The sequence below is a fragment of the Lissotriton vulgaris genome, chromosome 11 (assembly GCF_964263255.1).
Source record: "Lissotriton vulgaris chromosome 11, aLisVul1.2, whole genome shotgun sequence".
Classification (NCBI taxonomy): Eukaryota; Metazoa; Chordata; class Amphibia; order Caudata; family Salamandridae; genus Lissotriton; species Lissotriton vulgaris.
The window spans coordinates 728887387-728912935 of record NC_141699.1 but is presented as its reverse complement, the minus strand read 5'-3'; the positions used below and the strand labels follow the sequence as shown (position 1 = coordinate 728912935).

General features: G+C 50.0%; 1 protein-coding gene across 1 annotated transcript in view; it reads left to right on the top strand.

The window, feature by feature from the left end:
- The window catches only part of LOC147683399 (coagulation factor X-like), a 214253-nt gene that overhangs the window by 111709 nt on the left and 76995 nt on the right, over window positions 1-25549 (top strand). The window contains exons 5-6 of the mRNA XM_086943818.1: window positions 2739-2852; window positions 16824-16958. Of these exons, the coding sequence (XP_086799944.1) occupies window positions 2739-2852; window positions 16824-16958 (249 nt within the window). The remainder of the gene's footprint in view (window positions 1-2738; window positions 2853-16823; window positions 16959-25549) is intronic.

Below are 25549 nucleotides of genomic sequence, written 5' to 3'. Positions count from 1 at the left end.
AAAGCAGCAGAAGCCTGGAACTTGCTACCCGTGGAGCTTCAGAATACTCAGGATACTAGTCTGTTCAAGAAGCAACTAAAGAACCTACTTTTTAATAAACCAATTTAATCCCAGAATCTCCACTGTCACGCTCACCACCCGCGCCGGAACACTCTTGAGTATCTGTGCGCGATATAAATGGATTATAACATAACATAGCGCCAGGAAACCCATGGTGTCAGCGCGCTTTACAAATTCCCCTTACAATACAATACAATACAACATATAACATAACATATGTGTGCTGCAGATTGCAACATACATAGAAAGAGCAAATAGCAATGAGAAATAAAAGTATTTCTTCTTGTTGTGCCACTCTAACGATTGCTTTTCACTGGTGTTAGTTTTTGGCGCTGCTTCAAATTTACACATCTTTGTAAATCTGGGGAACCGTCAAAATGCAGTGGGTTTTGCACTGAAACACCCAAAGCAATACCCATTGCACGCCTCTTTCACGTAGAGTGATGCGTTAAGCCACTCTAAGTGGATTAGTGCCGCTTTGTAAATATGGAGTACAAAAGGGGGTGGTGATGGACGGAGCATCTGAATCAATCAAACACTCACACCCAGTCAAAAGATCTGGGTTTAATCCATCACCGTTCTTTAGCCCACTCTGCCACCCCAGTTCAGACATGGCTATATGCAAATCAGTCTGACCCTGTGCCTCATGGGAACAGTCCAGCCCGAACTTCCAAGCCATGTCTTCCCTGGACCGGAAACAAGCTTCCGAGGAACAGTTTCTGGCATTCCAGCCGTCTTCAGCCCGGCTTGCTTGAATCCAGTGGCAAAGTGAGCAAGGGACTCACGTCTGAGCATACCCTGCCACACTTATGGCGGCCAAAAGCAGTACAAAAGGGGGTGGTGATGGACGGAGCATCTGAATCAATCAAACACTCACACCCAGTCAAAAGATCTGGGTTTAATCCATCACCATTCTTTAGCCCACTCTGCCACCCCAGTTCAGACATGGCTATATGCAAATCAGTCTGACCCTGTGTCTCATGGGAACAGTCCAGCCCGAACTGCCAAGCCATGTCTTCCCTGGACCGGAAACAAGCTTCCGAGGACCGGTTTCTGGCATTCCAGCCGTCTTCAGCCCGGCTTGCTTGAATCCAGTGACTGAAGACGGCTGGATTAAACCCAGATCTTTTGACTGGGTGTGAGTGTTTGATTGAATCAGATGCTCCGTCCATCACCACCCCCTTTTGTACCGCTTTTGGCCGCCATAAGTGTGGCAGGGTATGCTCAGACGTGAGTCCCTTGCTCACTTTGCCACTGGATTCAAGCAAGCCGGGCTGAAGACGGCTGGAATGCCAGAAACCGGTCCTCGGAAGCTTGTTTCTGGTCCAGGGAAGACATGGCTTGGCAGTTCGGGCTGGACTGTTCCCATGAGGCACAGGGTCAGACTGATTTGCATATAGCCATGTCTGAACTGGGGTGGCAGAGTGGGCTAAAGAACGGTCATGGATTAAACCCAGATCTTTTGACTGGGTGTGAGAGTTTGATTCATTCAGATGCTCCGTCCATCACCACCCCCTTTTGTACCGCTTTGTAAATATGGAGCAGGGTATAGTGGCACCAGTAGCGGAACAATAGCCCCCACAGTGTGGAGGTGCCCCCAGGCTCTACGGGGCCCCCTGTGCATAGGTGGTGGGCCCTGGCCTCAGAGTTCCTGACTGGATTCGGAGTATGTTGGGCCACCATGTACTTTGCAGGGGGCCCCCTCAAGTTTCACAACGCCACTGAGCACCAACGGAGTGTCGGTAAAAGTGATGCTTTGTGGCGCTATGCCCCCATGTCTTTTATTGAACAGTTTCTGCCCACTATGAGGTCGAGATTCTTAGCAGAGTCTGCTGGGGGGGGGGTTCCTAATTCTATGAGTCATTTAAGCACTCACAGTTGGCAGCATCCTTTAACGAAATAGTCATGGTGGGTGGGGAACATTGAGTCCCGCCTACTGCTATCCTGCTTTCTGCTTAGAGTAGAAGCATATAAGTCAGCTTCCTGTTACTACGTGGGGTTTTGGACACATAACCAAATGGCGCCTTCAATGGACCCAATTTATTTCATCTATCAGTAATATTGGTTATAATATCATCTGTATCCTTCCAAAATGTATGGTTCACAGGGTAATTCCAAGCTAAATGTAAGACGTCTGCAGTCGAGTGTGAGCGGAGAATGCAATCAGAGTTTCTATTAGGGGAGGGGCAGCTTTGTGTAATTTCAGGGCGTTAAAAGAAAATCCGGTTGAGAATTTATAATGTATGATTTTGTATCTGTAGTTCAAAAAGATTACTTTCGTCTGTTTCCGCCAATGCAACTAGAACTCATCATCTAAATTTTGACCCATGTGTAGCTGCCGCTGTTTACAGGCATGAAGCTCTGTGTTGTCACATACATCTGTGTACAGTTGATGGAGTTTGAAGATGTAAACCCCTGAAGTCGGGAGAGGTTATTACATTATAAGCTCCTTTTAAACTTCCAAACACTATGATCTCCACTTACTCCTTCTAAATTATTTCACTCATCTCTGGACTAGGGCTCTCTTCAAATTTCGAAATACCTTCCAGTGGCCACAGCCTTTTGTAAACTCCAACTAGCTCCATTTGGCCAACCACCCTTTATAAAAAGGTGTCAGTAAATTACTTTTGCTTCGTGCACTGTCTATGTGACTTACAAGTTGTTTCTATTTCCCCTAGATCTAAATCCATGTAAGGTTAATCCCTGTCACAACGGAGGACTCTGCCAGCAGTATCACTACAACTATGTCTGCCTTTGTCCGCCACGGTTTACAGGAAAACTATGCGAAACAGGGGAGTATGGAGTGTTGGAAATTATGGAAGAATAAAAACTGACATACCAGAAGTCCACTAACATTCAGAATGTATAATAACACAAACCAAAACCTAGAGCCCAGACAATTCCTTCCACCTATCTCTATACGTAGAAGTACACACATAGCAACAAGTTAACACCAACCGGCTGCAAGCATACATTGTAATACAACAGTTAAATTTGTATATTTATATATATAGCTCTATATATATATATATATATATATATATATATATATATATATATATATATATATATATATATATATATAGCTATATATATATATAGCTCTCTCTCTCTCTCTCTCTATATATATATATATATATATATGTGTGTTTGTATATATATATACACTGATGCAAACATTTATCACTGACACATATTTATACACAAACAGCTCAACACAGAAATAGGATTGTGGAATAGAATTTCTAAGACACATACAACTCTACAGATAAACGCGTAGTTACACACAAACAGCTACATCCCCACATAAACACACAACAGACATATATTGCCTGACAGAAGCACAACAAATCCATGCAGCCACCAACTACACGCAGAAATAAAATTCCTGAGTGGTAGCAGTGCTTAATTTGAGCCGGTGGTTTCCAGTGCCAACACCGGCACTTATGACAGCTGCCATATGGTGGCACTGCTTGTGTTATTTAGAATGGAACAATACAACAGTCATTTATTAATTTAATATACAATAAAAACAGCAAATACCTGCGGCACAAACCACTCTTTATAGTTTTGGCGGCCTCAAATAGTCTGAAATGTCACACTTAAACGCAGGTGCTTTAATTGGCACTGCTGGCACGAGCAGCGGGTGGTGCAAGCTGCAGTGGCCTTCTGAGGAGAACCATTGTACTCTAGTAAAGGGGTGGTGACCAGGCCATGGTCATTGGCTTCTCAGGTTCCACAATGGCCACTCCTCCAAAGATATTCTATATTTTGCACCTCATCAAGGACCTGAAGAAATAACCTCCGCCCTCATGAAACTCGCAAACAGACATAGAACTCCCGTTGCAGCCCAGGCCATCTTTAAAACCAGGCGCAATCACAACTGGCACCCCTGTCCATCCAGCTGGCAAGCTCACTATTTCCAATTGCTCTCTGCCCAACTGCTTTCAGCCATCACCATCAGATTGGAGATGAAGAAGTGAAATATACAAGGTAACAGGCCTTCTCCATCTATGCACTATGGATCTAGAACAACGTCCTCCATATCTATCAATGCTGCCCTAATCTTCCTCAAATTTAGGAAAGACCTGAGGACACACCTCTTTAAAGAATACCACATCATGATACAGTAATAGTCCTCTTTCACTCTTAGAAACTAGCTACTCCTCCAATCACACTTGACAATGTCTTTGCCTTTGACCTTATGCAGTGCTCTGGTGCTTTTTGCCTTGGGTTTCCAAAATATAAATACCACATATAAAACATATATATATATATATATATATATATATATATATATATATATATATATATATATATATATATATATATATATATATATATATGTATATATATATATTGAAAAATGGTATCAAAAGCCAACAAGAGATCAAATAGGAGAATCGCCGCTATTCCATCTGAGTTAACAGTGGTTTTGATATCCTCCCATATGGGTTTCATTGCTGCTTCAGTGACATGTCATGTACTCTATTGAGTTTGATAGTCTGAGAGAAGGTTTTTCTCTTTAATTAAATCTTTATTGCAAGCTAAGGGGTTGTTGAGAATGGCTCTGAAATATATGGTAGTAAAGCTTTTGTAGGTGATGTAGATGCCGTATTCACAGATGATTTGTTTTTGTATTGAGAGATAAATATTTCTCAAAGACAAGAAAGAAAAATACTCAAGTATGGCCAATGTCCAATAACCAGCACTGTGCCTTTTGTAAAGGGAGTATTAGGGGTTTACAATGTCCCTGGCTCGGTCAAACACTAGCGCTAAAGTGTTCAAATGCTAAGCCTCTCTCCCCTCTCTTACTGCAGTCTTGGCTCACTCAGGACTTCATGTAATGGCCAGAGTCACAGAGCTCTTGGTAAACCCAGTAATCCCAGGGTCCTGATAGAGCCCCCACTCACTTAGCTCTTGGTGTATTCCAGATTTGTTCACTCATTTAGTGCTCAGTGAAGCACAGACTCACTCAGCTCTTGATAGAAGCCAGACGTACACACTTCTGGTCATGAGCCCATCGGCCATTTGCAGGTGGGCGTCATTAGTCGCTCCACCGTGGAGGGGTGGGGGACAAGGAAGTGGAGGAAGTGTGTCATGACCGGAAGTGGTCATGAGTTGTGCGACAGAGGGGAGGGGGAGAGTAGAACCCTTTAAAAGTGAGCTAGCCCCCAGTGACCCTTCTTTGTCCCCTGATGTGCTGCGGGCGCTGTACTGAATGTTTGCCACCTGCCCACTCCAACATGTCCACATTGGAGCCTATCATAGCCGTGTGCTGTGTAATAATACTAATGCTAGAGGGCACTAAGTTGCCCAGTTGGCCACCTCCTTCAGGAGAAGCTATTCCGGGGTGAAGCTGATTGGAAGGAGGGCTGATCTGCGGGTGGCACTACACTTCTAGCCCTACCTCGGGTACCCCCGAGATTATGTGGAGCATTACCAAAAGTCATGGGATGCCCGGCAGGGACAAATGTGCTATGTGGTCTCTGGAGTTGTCAGAAATGTTTGATGTGTCAGTTTCTCACCTGGTCTTTCTGTACTGATGTAAATAGGATATGGGCGATGCTGTGTTAGGGTTTGATGTGTATTTTGCGATATTTACTATTGTGTAATGTTATTTGTTTACAGTGGTTATTATACCATCTTGTTTCATGTGAAGTAAATTTGCTACGTCCTAACCCAAGAAGATGAGTCTGTTGCTTTGTGGGGGAGGAGTGTGTGAGAAGTTGGCCCGATATGCAACGTTCGCTATTCTAGCGACCGCTATGTATCGTTCCAACGACCCTTATGGTGTTTGGTTGTAAGTCAACCTATAGACCAGCTATCCTAGTAGCGTGGATACGAGCAGTCTAAGGCTAAAGACTCGAGAGGGCGTGTTAAGCCAGCTGTTTACCACACAGGTACCCCTTGAACACCCAGTGAAAGGACACCACACAAGTGTTATGAAAATAAACAGTATATTTATTAAGAATCACAACAGCCCTGTACTCTTTATGAGGACAGGGTACTTAGCACAAACCAAATCTCTTTAGCAAATACTTTAAGTGCACAGTTAAAACAAGTGTCCGAGGACACGGAAAGGTTAAGGCAAGTCGGAAGCGAGGGACTCGGGACCCTAGAGTAAGGGGGCTATGCAGGCACTGAAATGCCAAGTTACCTAGCCACGAGGGCTGCGGCTGCACAAGTCTTACAGGCGTCGGGGTCTTCGCTGACGAGCCAGGAGCCGGAAGAAAAGGAGTTGCTGGCCGGCGACCAGTGCTGAATAGTTCGTAGAGATCCAAGCCTGGATCGGAGATTGATAAAACCTGAAAGCAGAGGGGACCAAGTTCGTACTACTAGCCAGTAGTCAGAGGGTACCAGGAAGGCACCGGTTGGCCGTCACCTCGACCAGGTGAGTGGGCGACGCTAGGCTCTGCAGTCTCACGGACCAGGAGGCGTTGTCGGCGACCACGGTGGAGGTGCGAGCTGTCCCACGACGGATGTCGCTGTCGGCGTCTTGAGTGGACCAGGAGGGTCCGGGGTGCTTCTCGAAAAGATGGAAGCAAGGGCCAGTCTGGAGCAACCAGACCGGCAGTGATGATTCTCGGATGTCGTCACAGAAGGACACAAGCCAGCGGCTAGTGACCAGACAACGTGCTGAGCAGCGAGCAGAAGGGCCCCACGCAGATCGTGGAGATGCTGGGAGACTGCACTTCGGTGCTGGAGCGGCTCAGGGTCGGGGCTTCTCGGACCCCAGAGCACTCACCAGAGAGTTACCTCGATGGTCGCGCTGGTTTTTAAGAGCGTGCAGGTTCTGATGATGGCCGGTCCCTCGAGGTCTCGTCGCACCCACAGATCACAGCTGAGCTGATGACGTGGGTAGAGGTCAGAGGTGCCAGGGAAGCCGGTTCTCGTCGAGCTGGGCCGTCGGATTCCTTGAGGAAGGACTTACAGCAAACCGCAGAGTTCTTAGATGGTGCCCGCTGATGCAGGGTGACTACTCCTTAGCCACAAGGGAGAAATCTTGAGAAGAGTCTTGAAGTCCTTTCGTAGAAAGTATTCTTGATTCAAAGATGATCTAATTTGGAAGGGTCCCCGCTCCGGCCTTTATCCTAAAGAAAGGGGCGGTTACATGACTAGGTCCTGCCCTAAGGGTGGGACCAGGAAGGGGGGTAGTTACACCCCTCTCCCCTGCCGGACTTTCCCCAGGCCAGGGCTGTCGCCCCTGGAACTGGTTCTAACCGGCAGATGCGTAGTGAGCACCGGGGTGCCACTCCGCAGTCACCTTCTCGCAAAAGCCCTACCTACCCAGAATACACAAACCCTGTCTGGGACGGTGCGAACACCGCCCTCGACAGGAAACCCTTTGTCCAAGTGCTCCTCGCTGGAAGGACTCCCAGCAGCAGGAGGTCAGACTCGTGTCTGTGGTGGCAGCATCCATTTTGTGGAGCTGAGGCTTTCGTTAACTTTAACCGGGGTTCACAGTTACGTACATGTCGTGTCCCTCTAGAAGGGCGGAATGCTAACCTCGTCGCCAGAGTTGGTGAGAGGGCAGCATCCCGATTCGTATGACACCTTACTCGACATGTCTTGATAACGCGACACCGAAGTTACCGATGTGGCACGCGTTATCATGGAACAGCCATTGGGTCTTTTCTCCGCAAGCTGCAACCGGCTCGGCTCGGGCCAGAACACAGTTCACACGAGCCCATGCACTCTGCCTTCAGGATTGTCAAGGCCTGCCATAGGAGTGACTGATAGGAACTCGGGTGTCCATTGGATGGTTAGATATAGAGCTACTATACCTAAAGCAAAGGGTGATTACACGACTTTGCCCCAGCTGTCATGCAGCCAGTTGTCCCAAATTTAGGAGGCCAGCCAGGGGTGGCATAATACATGCTGCAGCCCCTGGCGGCCCTGGGTACACCTATGCCCTGAGTTACAGGGTCTGATAAGGTGGCCCAGTACCGATTGGTAAATGCACCTAGGGTACATGTTGTAATTTAGAAAGAGAACAGCCAGGCTGTGGGTCTGATTGGCAGGCCCACAGCCAGAGAAAGTCGTAAACCAGTGAAACAAAAGCAAAAAATCTGGGTGATCATAGGATTGCAGACCCTACTCTCCTACATGACCCCCCCCCAAACGTCGGAACAACTAGCTAACCTTGACCAGGTAAGTCTTCTTGTTCTAAGTGGAAATATCTGGAGAGCCCATCGGCATTGCCATGATCAGTACCAGGTCTATGTTCCACTGTGAAGTCCATCCCCTGTAGGGAAATGGACCACCTAAGCAGTTTGGGGTTTTCACCCTTCATCTGATTTAGCCACAAGAGGGGCTTATGGTCGGTCTGAATCTTGAAGTGAGTGCCAAACAAGTATGGCCTCAGCTTCTTCAGGGCCCAAACCACAGCAAAGGCCTCCCTCTCGATAGCTGACCAATTCTTCTCTCTAGGGGTCAGCCTTCTGCTTATGAAAGCAATGGGCTGGTCTTGACCATCAAAATTCAGTTGAGAAAGAACAGCTCCCACACCGAACTCAGAAGCATCTGTTTGGACAATGAATGGTTTGGAGTAGTCCGGACTCTTGAGGATAGGCGCCGTGCACATGGCCTGCTTTAGGTCATCGAATGCTTTTTGACAGCTCGCTGTCCACTGAACCTTTTTTGGCATTTTCTTACTTGTCAGTTCATTTAATGGTGTCACGATGGAACCATAGTTCCTGACAAACTTCCTATAGTAACCAGTCAGGCCCAAGAAAGCTCGAACCTGAGTCTGGGTGGTTGGAGGAGCCCAGTCCCTGATTGACTGTATCTTGCTCTCCAGTGGCTGAACCTGACCTCCACCTACAAGGTGGCCCAGGTATACAACCTGTGTCTGCCCTATCTGGCACTTGGTGGCCTTGATAGTGAGGCCTGCTGCTTGCAGCGCCTCCAATGTCTTCCGCAGGTGGACCAGGTGATCCTCCCAGGTGGAGCTAAAGACAGCAATATCGTCAAGATACGCCGCACAGAAGTCATCCAGCCCAGTAAGGACGTGATTCACCAACCGTTGGAAGGTGGCAGGTGCATTTTTCAGACCAAAGGGCATCACCACGAACTGATAATGCCCACCAGGGGTTGAAAATGCCGTTTTAGGCTTGGCGTCCTCAGCTAACCTGATTTGCCAATACCCAGCTGTCAGGTCAAACGTACTTAAGTAGTTGGCCGAAGCCAGCCTATCAATAAGCTCGTCTGCCCTTGGTATTGGGTGGGCGTCAGTCTTAGTGACTGCATTGAGACCCCTGTAGTCTACGCAGAACCTCATCTCTCTCTTACCACCCTGGGTGTGAGGTTTCGGCACTAGAACTACGGGACTAGCCCAAGGGCTATCCGAGGGTTCAATGACTCCCAGCTCCAACATTTTCTGCACTTCACTTTTGATGCAGTCTCTAACGTGATCAGGCTGCCTGTAGATTTTACTCTTTACGGGCAAGCTGTCACCAGTGTCGACCTCATGGGTGCACCAATCGGTCTGACTGGGTGTCAGAGAAAACAGATGTCGGAACGACTGAAGAACCTGTTTACAGTCGCTCTGTTGATGTTCGGAGAGGCTGCCACAAAAGACAACACCATCTACCGAGCCATCGTCAGGATTCTGAGTGAGCAGGTCGGGGAGAGGGTCACTCTCCTCTTCCTGTCCCTCATCTAGGGCCATGAGCAAACTCATGTCCTTCCTGTCGACATATGCTTTTAGCCTGTTGACATGAAGCACCGGGTGGGGGCTCCGGGGAGTTCCCAGGTCGACCAGGTAGGTGACCTCTCCCTTCTTCTCCAGGATGGTGTGGGGCCCGGACCATTTGTCCTTGAGTGCTGCTGGGGCCACTGGCTCCAACACCCACACCTTCTGTCCGGGCTGGTAAACAGTCAAGACAGCCTTTTGGTCATGCCAAGTTTTTTGGAGTTCTTGGCTGGCCTTAAGGTTTTCGGATGCCTTCTCCATGTATTCAGCCATCCGCGAGCGGAGGCCGAGCACATAGTCCACTATGTTGGTTGCCGGCTTTTTGAGAGGTCTCTCCCATCCTTCCTTCACCAAACACAGGGGTCCTCTTACAGGATGCCCGTACAAAAGTTCAAAAGGGCTGTAGCCAACCCCCTTCTGTGGGACTTCTCTGTAGGCGAACAAGAGGCAGGGGATCAGGACGTCCCATCTACGCCGAAGCTTTTCCGGTAGTCCATGAATCATCCCTTTTAGGGTCCTGTTGAATCTCTCAACAAGCCCATTGCATTGTGGATGATAGGGTGTAGTGAACTTGTAGTTGACACCACATTCCTTCCACATAGCAGTTAAGTAGCTCGACATAAAGTTTGCACCTCTGTCGGAGACGACCTCCTTGGGAAGCCCACTCTGGAGAATACTCCAACTAGGGCTCTTGCCACAACAGGTGCTGTAGTGGTCCTAAGGGGAATAGCTTCAGGGTACCTGGTGGCATGATCCACTACCACCAGTATAAACTTGTGCCCTGATGCTGTTGGTGGTTCCATGGGACCGACGATGTCGATCCCCACCCGTTCAAAGGGCACCCCCACCACAGGCATTGGTATAAGGGGGGCCTTTGTCGTGCCACCTGACTTACCACTGGCTTGGCAAGTGACACAGGAGCGGCAAAACTCCTTGGTATCTTCATTCATGTGAGGCCAGTGAAAGTGCGAGACAAGCCTGTCCCACGTTTTCGTCTGGCCTAAGTGACCTGCTAAGGGAATCTCGTGGGCCAAGGTAAGTAGGAAACCACGCTGAGACAAGGGGACGACCAGCCTCCTGGTCATGCCAGGCTTGGGGTCTCTTGACTCAGTGTACAGGAGTCCATCTTCCCAGTATACCTTGTGGGTACCTGTGGCGTTCCCAGCAGCCTCAGCAGCAGCCTGCTGTCTGAGGGGTTCAAGAGAAGGGCAGTCTAACTGGTCCTTCCCCAGGTCTTCCCTTGAGGGTCCCCCTGAGCCCAAGAATTCAACTTGATCAAGTTCGAACTCCCGAGGCTCAGTTTCCCTCAATTCCTGTAGGTCAGCCTCCTCTGAGACTTGATCCTCGACCTGGGGCAAGGGGGAAGGCGCAGCCTTAACCCTACTGCTCTTTTTCTTGGGAGGTGTCTGGTCCGTTGTTCCAGGATCCAGCACCTGTTCAGTGGGGCATTTCCTGACCTGTGACCTAGTCACAGCGAACACATGTGCTGGCAAACCTAACATTTCCATGTGAGTCCGGTGCTCCACTTTTGACCATTGTGACGACTCCAAATCATTGCCCAACAAACAATCCACTGGGAGGTCTGGACTAACTACAACCTTCTTTTGGCCAGTTACCCCTCCCCAGGAGAAAGCTACAATTGCCATACTGTGATTGGTAGTGACATTGCTTGCATTGGTCACCAGGAATTCTGTACCTGGCATGATCTGTCCAGGGTCCACAAAGTTAGGCGTCACCATGGTGACGCTGGCACAAGTGTCCCTATAGGCCTGAGCCATCTTTCCATTTATGAAAGGCGTCTGTCGGTATTTGCCCAGCGTATTGGGACTTATGTCAGGGGACACGTCTGCGTCCCCTGTACTGACAAGGACAGCCTGAGTGAGTGTGCCAACTAAGTTGTCACGCCCCTCAGAACCCAGGGTTAACCCTACTAAACCCTTGGGAGGCGCACTACCACTGCTGACTGTACTAGGGGGCACAGGTGCCTTAGGGGCTGCAGTGGCAGGAGTCTGCCCTCCTCCTTTCTTGGTGCACTCACTAAACCAGTGAGATTTACTTTTACAGTACTGGCACCATCTTTTGGATTGGCCTTCTTTCTTCTTTTGGGGAGCCTGACCCCCACCCTCTTTGGGTTGTTGGGGACCTGTCGAAGACTTCTGGTCATTTTGTTCCCCCTTAGAATCTTTACCCTTCTGGTCTGCTTTCTTCTGACCACCTTGATTCTGGCCCTGGTTCTGTTTAACTCTCGTACGAACCCATTTGTCTGCCTTCTGTCCCAATTCTTGGGGAGAGGTCAGATCCGAGTCGACAAGATGCTGATGCAACAACTGGTTCTGACAATTGTTTAAAATTTGTTCTCTCATCATCAAATTATACAATCCTTTGTAATCAGTAACCTTACTGCCCAGCAACCAGCCCTCAAAAGCCTTAGTGGCACAATCGACAAAATCAGACCAGTCTTGAGCCTGCGTTTTCTGGGTATCCCTGAACAGCACCCTGTACTGCTCAGTGGTTAGGCCGAACCCTTCAACGAGTGTATTCTTCAAGACTTGGTAATTATTAGCGTCCTCTACCCTTGTGGTGAGGAGCTTGTCTCTTCCTTTTCCTTCAAAGGAGAGCCACAAGATAGCTGCCCACTGACTCTGGGGAACGCCTTGCACAGTGCAGGCCCTCTCCAAAGCAGTAATCCATTTGTGGATGTCGTCCCCTTGCTTAAAGGGGGGCACTATCTTCCCAAGGTGTTTCGTATCGAAACTCTTTTCCCTATTACTAGGTACATTGCTGCCACCAGTGGGGATTGCCCCACTTAACTGTTGCTCTCTAGCGAAAGCAAGCTTTTCCTTGGCCAGGGCAAGTTCTTCCCTTTCGATCCTTAGATTAGCTGCCCTTTCTTTCGCTTCGTACACTCTCCTCTGAGGGGACGTCATCCCTCTTTGAGAAGAGTTGTGAGAGCCGTTGGTATGAAGGGATCTGCCAGAGTCTCTTGACAGAGATCGGGCTCGTCCATTCCCCAGGTTAAGCGGAACCGACAGCAGCGCCGGGGTTCCCCCAGTACCACTATCGTGTCTGCTTAAGTTGGACCGTGTTAGTCTGACGACTTCTACCTGTCCCTTATCTGCCTCGTCCCCAGAGAGATCCTCATCCTCATCCTCCTCCACATCCTCGTTCTCGGTTGCGAGGTGAATGAGGTCAGGATCGTCCCGGGTTCCCTCGAGGGGAGGCATGTCTCCTTCTGGATTAGAAGAGCTACGAAGTTTCTCAGCTCTCCTGGCATCATAAGTCTCCAAGAGACCAATCAGAAAGGACGTTGTGGGGTTAGACCCCTGCTGAATCTTCCGGGAGTGACACAATCGTCTTAACTCCTTGAAGCTCAGCACAGTATATCCTGAAGGGATGACCTGTGGAGGGTCAACTGACACAAGGGGAGACTCAGAGTTTCCTCCTTGGCCCGACATACTGTTTCTAGTGTGGTGTAAGTGATGCACCTACCTACACTATGTGTTTTCCTACTGATCCCTTGCTAAGAGTTGTAGCCAAGGTGTGCTAAGCCTTGAGGAGCTACAACAGCTGGTTCAGTAGAACTCAGAGTATTCTAAGCTTTAGTTATATGTACTAACAGTACTTGCGCGATCTTTCAACAAGATATTCTTAGGATACGTGTGGTAAAACAACAGCAAGCTCAAATCCCAACCGCTGCTCACCAATGTGAGAAGTTGGCCCGATATGCAACGTTCGCTATTCTAGCGACCGCTATGTATCGTTCCAACGACCCTTATGGTGTTTGGTTGTAAGTCAACCTATAGACCAGCTATCCTAGTAGCGTGGATACGAGCAGTCTAAGGCTAAAGACTCGAGAGGGCGTGTTAAGCCAGCTGTTTACCACACAGGTACCCCTTGAACACCCAGTGAAAGGACACCACACAAGTGTTATGAAAATAAACAGTATATTTATTAAGAATCACAACAGCCCTGTACTCTTTATGAGGACAGGGTACTTAGCACAAACCAAATCTCTTTAGCAAATACTTTAAGTGCACAGTTAAAACAAGTGTCCGAGGACACGGAAAGGTTAAGGCAAGTCGGAAGCGAGGGACTCGGGACCCTAGAGTAAGGGGGCTATGCAGGCACTGAAATGCCAAGTTACCTAGCCACGAGGGCTGCGGCTGCACAAGTCTTACAGGCGTCGGGGTCTTCGCTGACGAGCCAGGAGCCGGAAGAAAAGGAGTTGCTGGCCGGCGACCAGTGCTGAATAGTTCGTAGAGATCCAAGCCTGGATCGGAGATTGATAAAACCTGAAAGCAGAGGGGACCAAGTTCGTACTACTAGCCAGTAGTCAGAGGGTACCAGGAAGGCACCGGTTGGCCGTCACCTCGACCAGGTGAGTGGGCGACGCTAGGCTCTGCAGTCTCACGGACCAGGAGGCGTTGTCGGCGACCACGGTGGAGGTGCGAGCTGTCCCACGACGGATGTCGCTGTCGGCGTCTTGAGTGGACCAGGAGGGTCCGGGGTGCTTCTCGAAAAGATGGAAGCAAGGGCCAGTCTGGAGCAACCAGACCGGCAGTGATGATTCTCGGATGTCGTCACAGAAGGACACAAGCCAGCGGCTAGTGACCAGACAACGTGCTGAGCAGCGAGCAGAAGGGCCCCACGCAGATCGTGGAGATGCTGGGAGACTGCACTTCGGTGCTGGAGCGGCTCAGGGTCGGGGCTTCTCGGACCCCAGAGCACTCACCAGAGAGTTACCTCGATGGTCGCGCTGGTTTTTAAGAGCGTGCAGGTTCTGATGATGGCCGGTCCCTCGAGGTCTCGTCGCACCCACAGATCACAGCTGAGCTGATGACGTGGGTAGAGGTCAGAGGTGCCAGGGAAGCCGGTTCTCGTCGAGCTGGGCCGTCGGATTCCTTGAGGAAGGACTTACAGCAAACCGCAGAGTTCTTAGATGGTGCCCGCTGATGCAGGGTGACTACTCCTTAGCCACAAGGGAGAAATCTTGAGAAGAGTCTTGAAGTCCTTTCGTAGAAAGTATTCTTGATTCAAAGATGATCTAATTTGGAAGGGTCCCCGCTCCGGCCTTTATCCTAAAGAAAGGGGCGGTTACATGACTAGGTCCTGCCCTAAGGGTGGGACCAGGAAGGGGGGTAGTTACACCCCTCTCCCCTGCCGGACTTTCCCCAGGCCAGGGCTGTCGCCCCTGGAACTGGTTCTAACCGGCAGATGCGTAGTGAGCACCGGGGTGCCACTCCGCAGTCACCTTCTCGCAAAAGCCCTACCTACCCAGAATACACAAACCCTGTCTGGGACGGTGCGAACACCGCCCTCGACAGGAAACCCTTTGTCCAAGTGCTCCTCGCTGGAAGGACTCCCAGCAGCAGGAGGTCAGACTCGTGTCTGTGGTGGCAGCATCCATTTTGTGGAGCTGGGGCTTTCGTTAACTTTAACCGGGGTTCACAGTTACGTACATGTCGTGTCCCTCTAGAAGGGCGGAATGCTAACCTCGTCGCCAGAGTTGGTGAGAGGGCAGCATCCCGATTCGTATGACACCTTACTCGACATGTCTTGATAACGCGACACCGAAGTTACCGATGTGGCACGCGTTATCATGGAACAGCCATTGGGTCTTTTCTCCGCAAGCTGCAACCGGCTCGGCTCGGGCCAGAACACAGTTCACACGAGCCCATGCACTCTGCCTTCAGGATTGTCAAGGCCTGCCATAGGAGTGACTGATAGGAACTCGGGTGTCCATTGGATGGTTAGATATAGAGCTACTATACCTAAAGCAAAGGGTGATTACACGACTTTGCCCCAGCTGTCATGCAGCCAGTTGTGCCAAATTTAGGAGGCCAGCCAGGGGTGGCATAATACATGCTGCAGCCCCTGGCGGCCCTGGGTACACCTATGCCCTGAGTTACAGGGTCTGATAAGGTGGCCCAGTACCGATTGGTAAATGCACCTAGGGTACATGTTGTAATTTAGAAAGAGAACAGCCAGGCTGTGGGTCTGATTGGCAGGCCCACAGCCAGAGAAAGTCGTAAACCAGTGAAACAAAAGCAAAAAATCTGGGTGATCATAGGATTGCAGACCCTACTCTCCTACAGAGTGGACAACGCAGTCCGTAAGGATGGTTGACCCAATCTCCATTGCATGAGTGAGCGCACTATGACATAGCTGAGGCTCAAGCTGTTGTTGGTAAAACACATACTCACTCATCTCTTTGTAACAGTTAAAAGACACAGTTGCCTCGTAAGAAAACCCAGATTAATGTACATATGTCTAAGGAAATCCAGCCAAGCTGCACTTCTGATAAAATAAAATGTTTGATAGAGGTTCACTAAGTAAAGCAGGACTCACTCGAGTCTTGGCCAACCCTAGACACCGTAAGATCGCGCTAGAATTCAGACTCTCTCAGTTTTTGATAAGGACAAGATTCATTCAGGTCTCTGTAAATCCACAGCGACTCACTAAGCTCTTGAAAAAACACAATAGACGGTTGTGCCACTTAGTAAAGCCCAGAAATGCTCAATTGTTTATGTCTAGACTTACTTAGCCCTAGGTCACGTCCAGACTGTGTCGCACACAGTTCACGATAAGGCCAAGAATATGCCAGAAGGCGTGGTCTGCACAAAACATACAATGCAGTATATTAATTTCTCCATACCTCTCCACATATTTACACAAGTACAATTCCACACAAAAAAGCCAACTTTCCTCAGATGCCCAACCATAAGAAAACATTACTTCACAAAAAATAACCACATAAATAAAATAATTTACAGATCACCCTACAAAGAGTTAATCAACTGTATATGCCAGTGTAAAACAACTTGTGTAGGAAATGGCCTAATAAGAAACTGTACACCCTTGATCCCAAAAACAGCAAGATACAAAAGCACACAAAACTAATGTAAATTGACCAAAGAAACAAGGCAATAATGCTAACTAAAGGAATGCATGCAACCTTATTCCTAGAATCCTCCATCTCTATAAGTGTCCACATTTATAAGTTCAGGGAAAGCAGCCCATTTCTCTTGCCTCAGCGTAATGCTTACTTTATGTTTTTTCACTACAGAGAAGTTTGAATGCTGGTATAAGAATGGAGGATGTTGGCAATACTGTCAAGATGATGATGTGTCCCAAGATGTGACCTGCTCATGCGCTGAGGGCTACATGCTAGAGGGGAATGACAAGACCTGCTCTCCAACAGGTATGGACCTACATGCTCTAGCCACTGCATGTTACATGTACAGTGCCTTGTACATCTAAACATATTTCCATAATTGCTAACTTTCTCTTTTTACTGATGGTCTCAACAGCAAATTGTCAATTTTTGTGTATATGCTTGGGTCTCCCCTCTAAAATATAGATTATTCCAGCAATATTTCGATGGGGGGCTGAAGACCGTTTTTAAAACAAAGAAGGGGTTTCTTTTGAAGGTTATACTTTTGGATGGTGTAGGACTTAGTCCGACCCAAGGTCTGTTCTGCACTGATACACACCCTGGTACTTCAAGATCTAAGTGATATCCTACAGTGGATGAAGTCACATTTCAAACCTTCCAATCACATTTCAAAGCCTCTTTGGGTACAAAGGTGGCAGCAAAGCAAACACTCCAAGATACCCTGTCCCACATCGGGTGCAAACCAGGAACACAGCAATCCCTGCATGTGATATTGGTTACCTCAAGAACAAACTCCCTGCCTGGGATTTATTCTATATTGGGTTATATTATTTCATGCTATGTCAGGACAGTTTTTTGGAGTGCTCTTACACCTTAACATACTATCATGGCACTAAGAATCAGGGCAAGAACAAGAGGGGAAGATTTAAATTGTTTCTGGAAAGAGGAGAGTTTGAGCTTTTCCCTGAAGGTGAGATGGGCTGCAATCTGATGGAGCCGAACCGCGTTGAGCATTTGACATTAAGGAATGTGTTCCAAAAGGAGCTGCTGTCAGCTAAAGGTTTCCAGGTTTGGCTAGACATCGAGGAGTTCAGCTGGAGAAACAAAGAGGTTATTTACTACGATTTTGCGCAGGCAAAGCATTGCACCGATTTACTGACTATTCTAAAAGATGAGTAAGCGAAGCCAAACTGTGCAGCACCATGGAGGGGTCCACCCAATCTTTAATAAATAACCTTGAAGATTGGGTAGTTTAAAGTAAGACTTCAGAGATCAAGAGTGGACCATAACAAGTAAATGCATAGTGCACAAAGAACTTTAAGAAAAATACTAGTTTTGATAGATACCCAGTATAGACTGTGAAGGAGGGGGGAGGTAGAAGCACACCAAGTGCATTCAAGAACAAGGTAAGATGCCTTCTTTTCGGCTAATCGGACTAATTGAAAACAGAAAGGAGTGATGACTTAATACCCCTTGCACACTGGTGCAATAATAAAGGTAAGAGTCAATGAGAACAACAGTTGAGTGATAGTCAAAAGAGAGAACATTCTTGATGTACCTGAGGTGGTGGAGATGGTAAGCACAGTAGGAGATGACTGTGGGGACTTGAGAATCAAGGTGAAGAGTGAAATTAAGTTTATTCCAAGACATTTGACTGTAGACAGAGGGCAGAGTGATAAGGATCTCGGTGTATCCATATGTAATGTAATGATGTCTTGTAAAGCGCCTGAATCACCCCACATGGGGTATCTCCGCGCTGTAGACCGCTGGGGAACCCGTCCTGGCTTTCCCTGTGAGATCATCCCTACTGGGTATCTCCAAGGTGAAACCAGGCATACCCGGCGTATGTGGCGGGCGGTTGTGGAGATGAGGCAAGCTAATGCCCAGAGTTGCCGAGTGTGATCGCTGGTTAGAGTAGGCACAGAGGCGAGAATTATCGAGTCCGCTGACCCTGGTCCACGACCCTGCCGCGTCGGGAATTGAACCCTGGTCCCGGGCTGTCCTCTGCTTCTGGGTCTGCCGCCTCTAACCAGTGAGCCACACCACTCCACACCACTCGTATTTGGTTTCAACCAATGTTGCCTCAACCATTCTCTAATGTCTGACAGGCAATATTGGGTTAAGTCATCAGTGCGGTAGCCAGACAATCCAAAAAGCAGATGTGTGGTCTCAGCATATGAATAAAATTGGAGGGTGATATAGATTAGGAAGGTCAGAAGTCGAACACTCACATTAAAAAGGTAAGGTGATAGAGTGAAGCCCTGGGGAACAGTTTGGGAACACTTGGATAGAAAAGATCAGAACCAACAGAGCACAGTAGAATTAACATCAGCTTTCTTGAGCCCAAGAAACACCAACTTATGATCAACAGAGTCAAACCACACTGAGAGATCTAAAGAATCAGGCCATTAACAACGTTGCGTTAGTAGTGAGACTGAGATCATCAAGCAACGCAGTCATTGAGTCTTCAGTGCTCCTCATCGACCAACCCTCCTAGAGAGACTGACTCACTACATTCCTTTATGGAGCATGGTCCACATGTTAGCACTTTTCTTTGTGTAAATATTGGGCCCATAAAGCGTGATCCAACGAATCGAAGTTCGCAATGGATGATCATCAACAAATCATTCCATTTATATAACATGAAGAACATTAAGCTCCAAAAGGAAGACAGAGATTGGTTAAGTTTTCAAACCATAAAAGATTATTAAAGGTTAAAAGTTTACCGAAGTAAAAATCTTCAATTTGGTGTCAATCAATAAATACGCACTAGTTAATGTGAAATTCAAATCAATCAAAGTCATACGACTAAAAGGACAAAATATCATAAATCCAGCTACGTCAAGTCTTATATAAAGAGAGTACCCTATATGTCTTCGTTGCTTTGCTCTATTCAAAGTCTGGAAATGATGGGGCAGATTTACAAGCCCCATGCGCCACATTTACGCAGCTGTTGCGTCATTTCTGTGACGCAGTGGTGGCGTAAACCATGCGCCTTGTTGAGCCTTATTTACAATGTGAAGCATCTAGACAGATGCCTCACGTTGTAAGGCCCTGAGACACATGAAACCTGTGTTAGGTTTCATGTGGGCGTTCCGGCGCAGGGTGGGCGTTCCAGTGCAGGAACGCCTCGTAAAAGTGACGCAGTGAAATCTACAATATTGCTGCATCCCTTCTGATTTGCAGAGATGCGCCAGAACCCGTAAATCTGCCTAATGTGTTCATTAAGCATCCTGTAAGCGTTCTGAGCTGTACATTACTCTGCACTACCTTAAATCATGCAATTCGGATACAGCTTTGAGCTCATTGGTTTCATAGGGTCCTTCACAATACAGCTCCTCTCAGCATCCTTCAAACTTACATTTATCTGCAATAAACAAGATATGTTGGACCAGCCTGTACTTTTCAGGTGAACTCGTGGATTATATAGCAATCATCACATTCCACAATGATTATAACTAAAAGAAAACATTTCTTCTCATGAGAAAGTAAGAAACAGAACACCGTGTTCAATAACTTTGAAACTGAGCTTGCCTAATAATATAATATCATGTGTCATGAAGCAAGATGGCAACCAACGTTAGTCATTTTAAAATGCAGGCCTACATCAACTGTGGTCAATATAACATCATTAGTAAAGCACAGTTAATAGCATTTGCATGTGTACATGTTAATGTCTATGTGATGTGTTAGACCCGGCCTCGTGGCGTGGTCCTCCCTGACCCGTAGCAACCCCCTTCCCTGCTTACACCCCGACAGACCCCTGAGTCCTCCGACCCAGCTAACCCTTCCCTCAATGTTAGGCCGGACCATTCCCGGACTTCCCAGCCCGTGCCTCCATCTTCCCGGCCCGTAGGCCCTAGGTGCCCACTTTCCGGCACCTAAGATGGCCGCCCGAGCCAGTGCGGCGTAGGACGAGAGGCGCCACCCTGGCGGGAGGACAGAGCGCTCCCCACGAGTGAGAGAGGGAGGAGCAGTATCCTTCACACCTCCGACATCTCTTCGAGAAGTGGGTTTCGAAAGCCCTCCGGCCCCCGGAGGGCTGGCACCACGCCTGCTGTGTGTCTGGGGCTCCTCCCGAAACCAAGCTGAATGGATCAAAGGGGCGCGTGGCAGGAAACCCCAACAAGCGGCCCCCAGGTGCCAAGTCCCCTGCAGACCAGAACTCCGGAGATCAAAGAGGAGCAGTCCTATAACTGGGGTTGCTCCGGGGACTATCGGCAGATTCGATTCTGTAACAACGAGAGCCCTGCTGACGTGGTCGCGGCTCGATTGGCAGAGAAGGACTTCTGCTGGAACCACCTGAGCCCTGCTGAGTGACTCGCGGCTCCCCTGCAACCTTGGAACATCTGAGCCCTACTGAGTGACTCGCGGCTCCCCTGAAGATCGTAAGACCTCCGACATCGTGCTGAGCCCTGCTGAGTGACTCGCGGCTCCCCTGCAACCTTGGAACATCTGAGCCCTGCTGAGTGACTCGCGGCTCCCCTGAAGTTCGTAAGACCTCCGACATCTTGCTGGAGCCTTGCCGAGTGACTCGCGGCTCCCTGACTCTTCTGGTCCGGCTGGACCCTGAAAGATCGCCCCGTATCCCCCGGCTCGAGGATTGAGAGCTGTGAGCCGGATACGCAACGACATTGACACTGATCCTATACGACTGTCCCGCTACCCCTACCCTGACCGAGACTCTTTGAGCTCTTGCTCCACTTGTAACTACCAGCTTCCTCTGATCATAAAGATCCCTTGAATCACAAGATAAAGAAACTTTCTTAAGAAGCTACGGTGTGGTGTCTCTGTGTCGTGTGGTGCTTGTGTAGTGTGTACGATCCTAGATTCAAGACTCTCCCCCTTAGGAGTCTCCCTCCAGTGCTCGTCTTCGTACCTAGGAAGGTGGGTCCTAGGGTGGTCAGGTACACTTCCTGCCCTCCCCTGAGGCTGACTTCTAACATTGGTGGCAAGCGACGGGATACGAGCCGCAGTCTAGAGATCGTACAGTACACGACCAACGCACTACCAAGCAAAGACAACAGAAGAAACCACCATGAGCATCATTGAAGCTGACGCAAGTACGGCATTTCGGGTAGAACAACTAGAGGACTACACACACAAAGAACTAAAATAATTCTGCAAAGAACTAGGAATCGCTACCACAGGCCTCAACACAAAAGAAGACATGCAGAAAGCATTAAAAGCTTGGGTGGAGTCCGGAGCCCCCCGCACAGAAGGAGCAGCGGCGCAGCCCGACAGACCGGGACTCCCCCAGACAAAAAACGGCAGCAGCCCGGTATGAAGCACTGTACCAGACGGGGGCCTATCCCCGGAAGCGCTCGCAGATCGAGAAAGAAGTCGCCACCATGAGCTCGAGCTGGCAAAACTAAAAATCGAAGGCAAACTAAAATTAGCAGAAAAGAAACTTGCGTTCGAGCAAATGAAGGTGCAAGGAGAACTAGAAGAGAAGAAACTCCAGCGGGAACATGAAGGGAGGAAACTTCAGCTGGAACACGAGCGAAGCTTGAAGGAGCTCGAACTCAAGGCGAGGACCGAAGAAAACCGGCCCCTGGGGAACCGAGAGACCGTCCCCCCGGCCGAGCCGAAGGTCCACATACCCAAAGATGTGGTCAAAGAGTATCACAAAAATGACGACATCCATCAATGGTTCAAGGCCTATGAAGTTGCCATGACCTCCCACCGGGTCCCACAGAAGGATTGGGGGGCCGGATTGTGGGGTCGATTCCTGAGCGAGGGGAGAGACACCCTGCTCGATCTCCCGTCATCCGAGCAGACTTCCTACAGCCACATGAAGGAGGCCCTCCTGACGAGGTACGGCCTCACCCCAGAAATGTACCGCCAGCGGTTCCGGGACTGCAAGAAGATTCCTGGCACCACCTGGGTCGAGTACGTGAACTTTTTTAGCAGAGCCTTCGACGGGTGGGTCAAGGGCAGCAAAGTGACCACCATGGAAGAACTAACTGACCTCATGCTATGGAAACATTTGTCCATGAATTGTTTTGTGGAACTCCGCCAGCATCTGCTCGACAGCAAGCTCGCAGATCCGAGGAAGCTGGCTGTCGAGGCGGATCGCTGGGTGAACACCCGGGTCTCCAGGGGCCCAATAGAGGATTCTCCCCGCACCAATCAAGGACCACCCCGCCAGAGGGGAGGGGGAAACCAAGGAGGACCCAGGGACGCCCAGTCTGGTCCCCAGCATAGCCCCCCGAGAAACTCACCACCTAATTTCCCCGCACCTCCACCCGCCACTACCGGTCCCCCAGGTAGGCCCCACAAGGTAACCATCACATGTTTTAGATGTCAGAAGCCCGGTCACTACGCCAGTGATCCCCTGTGCCCCATGGCCCCACGTATACCTACCACCACTCCCCCGGCTAGGCAGATAGCGAATGTAGCCCTAGGGGAAGAGTTTGAGGACACCGAGGAATGGGAACCTACTGCCATGGCCTTAGTATCCCTGGGAGATAGTGAGATGGTCCCCAGGAACCCCCTGCCCCCCAACACTGAGAAGTACCGCCAGTCCGTCATCGTGAATGGCCACCGAGTGGAGGCCCTCCGTGACACCGAAGCCAGCATCACAGGTGTCCTTAGCCATTTAGTGCAAGAAGACCAGATCCTCCCCAATGTCCTGTGCCCTGTAATTTCAGCAGATAATACGGAGAGCTTGTGGTAGCCCTGATACCATTTGAATGGAAAGGAGTAGCAGGTAAATTAAAAGTAGCAGTCCGGACCTCCCAACCGGATGACTGCCTCCTGGGGAACGACCTGGAAAGTTCTCCATGGAAGCAGGTCGAGCGCCGCACCCACCTCGGGATGATGGGTCTTCCCGAGTGGGTGTGCGCCACCACCCGATCTATGGCAGCCAGACTGCCCCCCGACAGAGAAATCGAGGACGACCCAGCCAGCCTTCCCCTTGTGGATGGCGACCGACCGATCCAGCCGAGACCTACGACCTCTCCCCACAAGGAGAGGAGGTCACCAACGACGAAGCCATACACCCAGACCCCGCAGAGATCACCGAGCTGGGTGATCTGCCCGAATTGGCGCAGTGGCGCCACGAGGGGGGCCCCTCCCGAGAGGAGTTCTGCCGGGAACAAGCTACCTGTCCTTCCCTGGTCGGACCCCGGCAACAGGCCGCAGCCCAGGCGGCGGGCGACCAATCTGGAACCCACTGGCTGTACTGGGAGAATGACCTCCTTTACAGCGAGCAGAAGTCAGCGGAGCTAGGGTCAGCCCGGGTGCTGGTGGTACCCCTACGCTTCCGCAACTTCCTCCTGGGTTTGGCCCATGATGTACCCCTGGAGGGCCACTTGGGCCAAGACAAAACGTATAGTCCCCTGGTTACGCACTTCTATTGGCCCAAGATGAAAACAGACGTAGAGGCCCACTGCAAGTCCTGACCCACGTGCCAGGCTAGTGGAAAAAGCGGAGGGAAGCGCAAGGCTCCCCTCCAACCATTCCCCGTCGTCAGTACCCCCTTTGAACGGGTCGGAATTGACATTGTGGGGCCACTGGACCCCAAGACATCTCAGGGTCAGCCCGGGTGCTGGTGGTACCCCTACGCTTCCGCAACTTCCTCCTGGGTTTGGCCCACGATGTACCCCTGGAGGGCCACTTGGGCCAAGACAAAACGTATAGTCCCCTGGTTACGCACTTCTATTGGCCCAAGATGAAAACAGACGTAGAGGCCCACTGCAAGTCCTGACCCACGTGCCAGGCTAGTGGAAAAAGCGGAGGGAAGCGCAAGGCTCCCCTCCAACCATTCCCCGTCGTCAGTACCCCCTTTGAACGGGTCGGAATTGACATTGTGGGGCCACTGGACCCCAAGACATCTCAAGGTCACCGCTTCATCCTCGTCCTAGTAGACCATGCCACTCGATACCCGGAAGCCATCCCCCTACGCACCGTCACGGCCCCCGTGATGGGCCGGGCGCTGATGGGAATCTTTTCCCGTGTAGGATTTCCCCGAGAAGTCGTGAGCGACCGCAGGACGAACTTTATCTCCCGGTACATGACATCCCTTTGGCAGCAATGTGGAGTGTCCTATCGGTTCACCACTCCGTATCACCCCCAAGGAAATGGCCTAGTAGAGTGGTTCAACCGCACTCTAAAGGGGATGATCATGGGCCTAGAGGAGCCCCTCCGGCGTAAGTGGGACGTCCTGCTCCCCTGCCTCTTGTTCGCCCACCGGGAAGTTTCCCAGAAATCCTTGGGGTTCAGCCCGTTGGAATTGCTGTACGGACACCCTGTCCGGGGGCCCCTCAGCCTGGTCCGAGAGGGTTGGGAGACGGTCCCCCACGACCCTCCTCAGGAGGTGTTCCGATACATTCTGACCCTCCGGAACCAGACTCGGAAGTTCCGAGAACTGGCCGAAGCCAACCTGGAGGCGAGCCAGGAGGAAATGAAGCGCTGGTACGACCAGAATGCCACTCTGGTCGAGTTCCAGCCGGGTCAACAGGTATGGGTCATGGCCCCAGTAAAACCATGCTCCCTTCAAGATAAGTGGACAGGGCCCTTCAAGGTGATCGAGCGGAAAAGACAAGTCACATACTTGGTGGAGTCCAGTCCCCCCGGAATCCCCTGCGGGTCCTGCACGTAAACCGCCTCAAGCCTCACTTCGTGCGGACGGAATTGAGCCTGCTACTGGCCACAGATGACGGGCGGAAGAGGAAACGGAGCCTCTCCCTGACCTCCTGTGCACCAAAGAAAAAGATGGCTCCGTGGAAGGAGTGAACCTCTCTTCCTCACTCCCCAGCAACGCGAAGACTGCCGCCAGCTCTTGGGGCAGTTCTCAGACCTGTTCTCTCTCGTCCCAAAGGTCACCGGCTGGTGTGTCCACGACGTGGACACCGGAGACAGCCCGCCGGTGCGACACAGAGCCTACCGGGTAC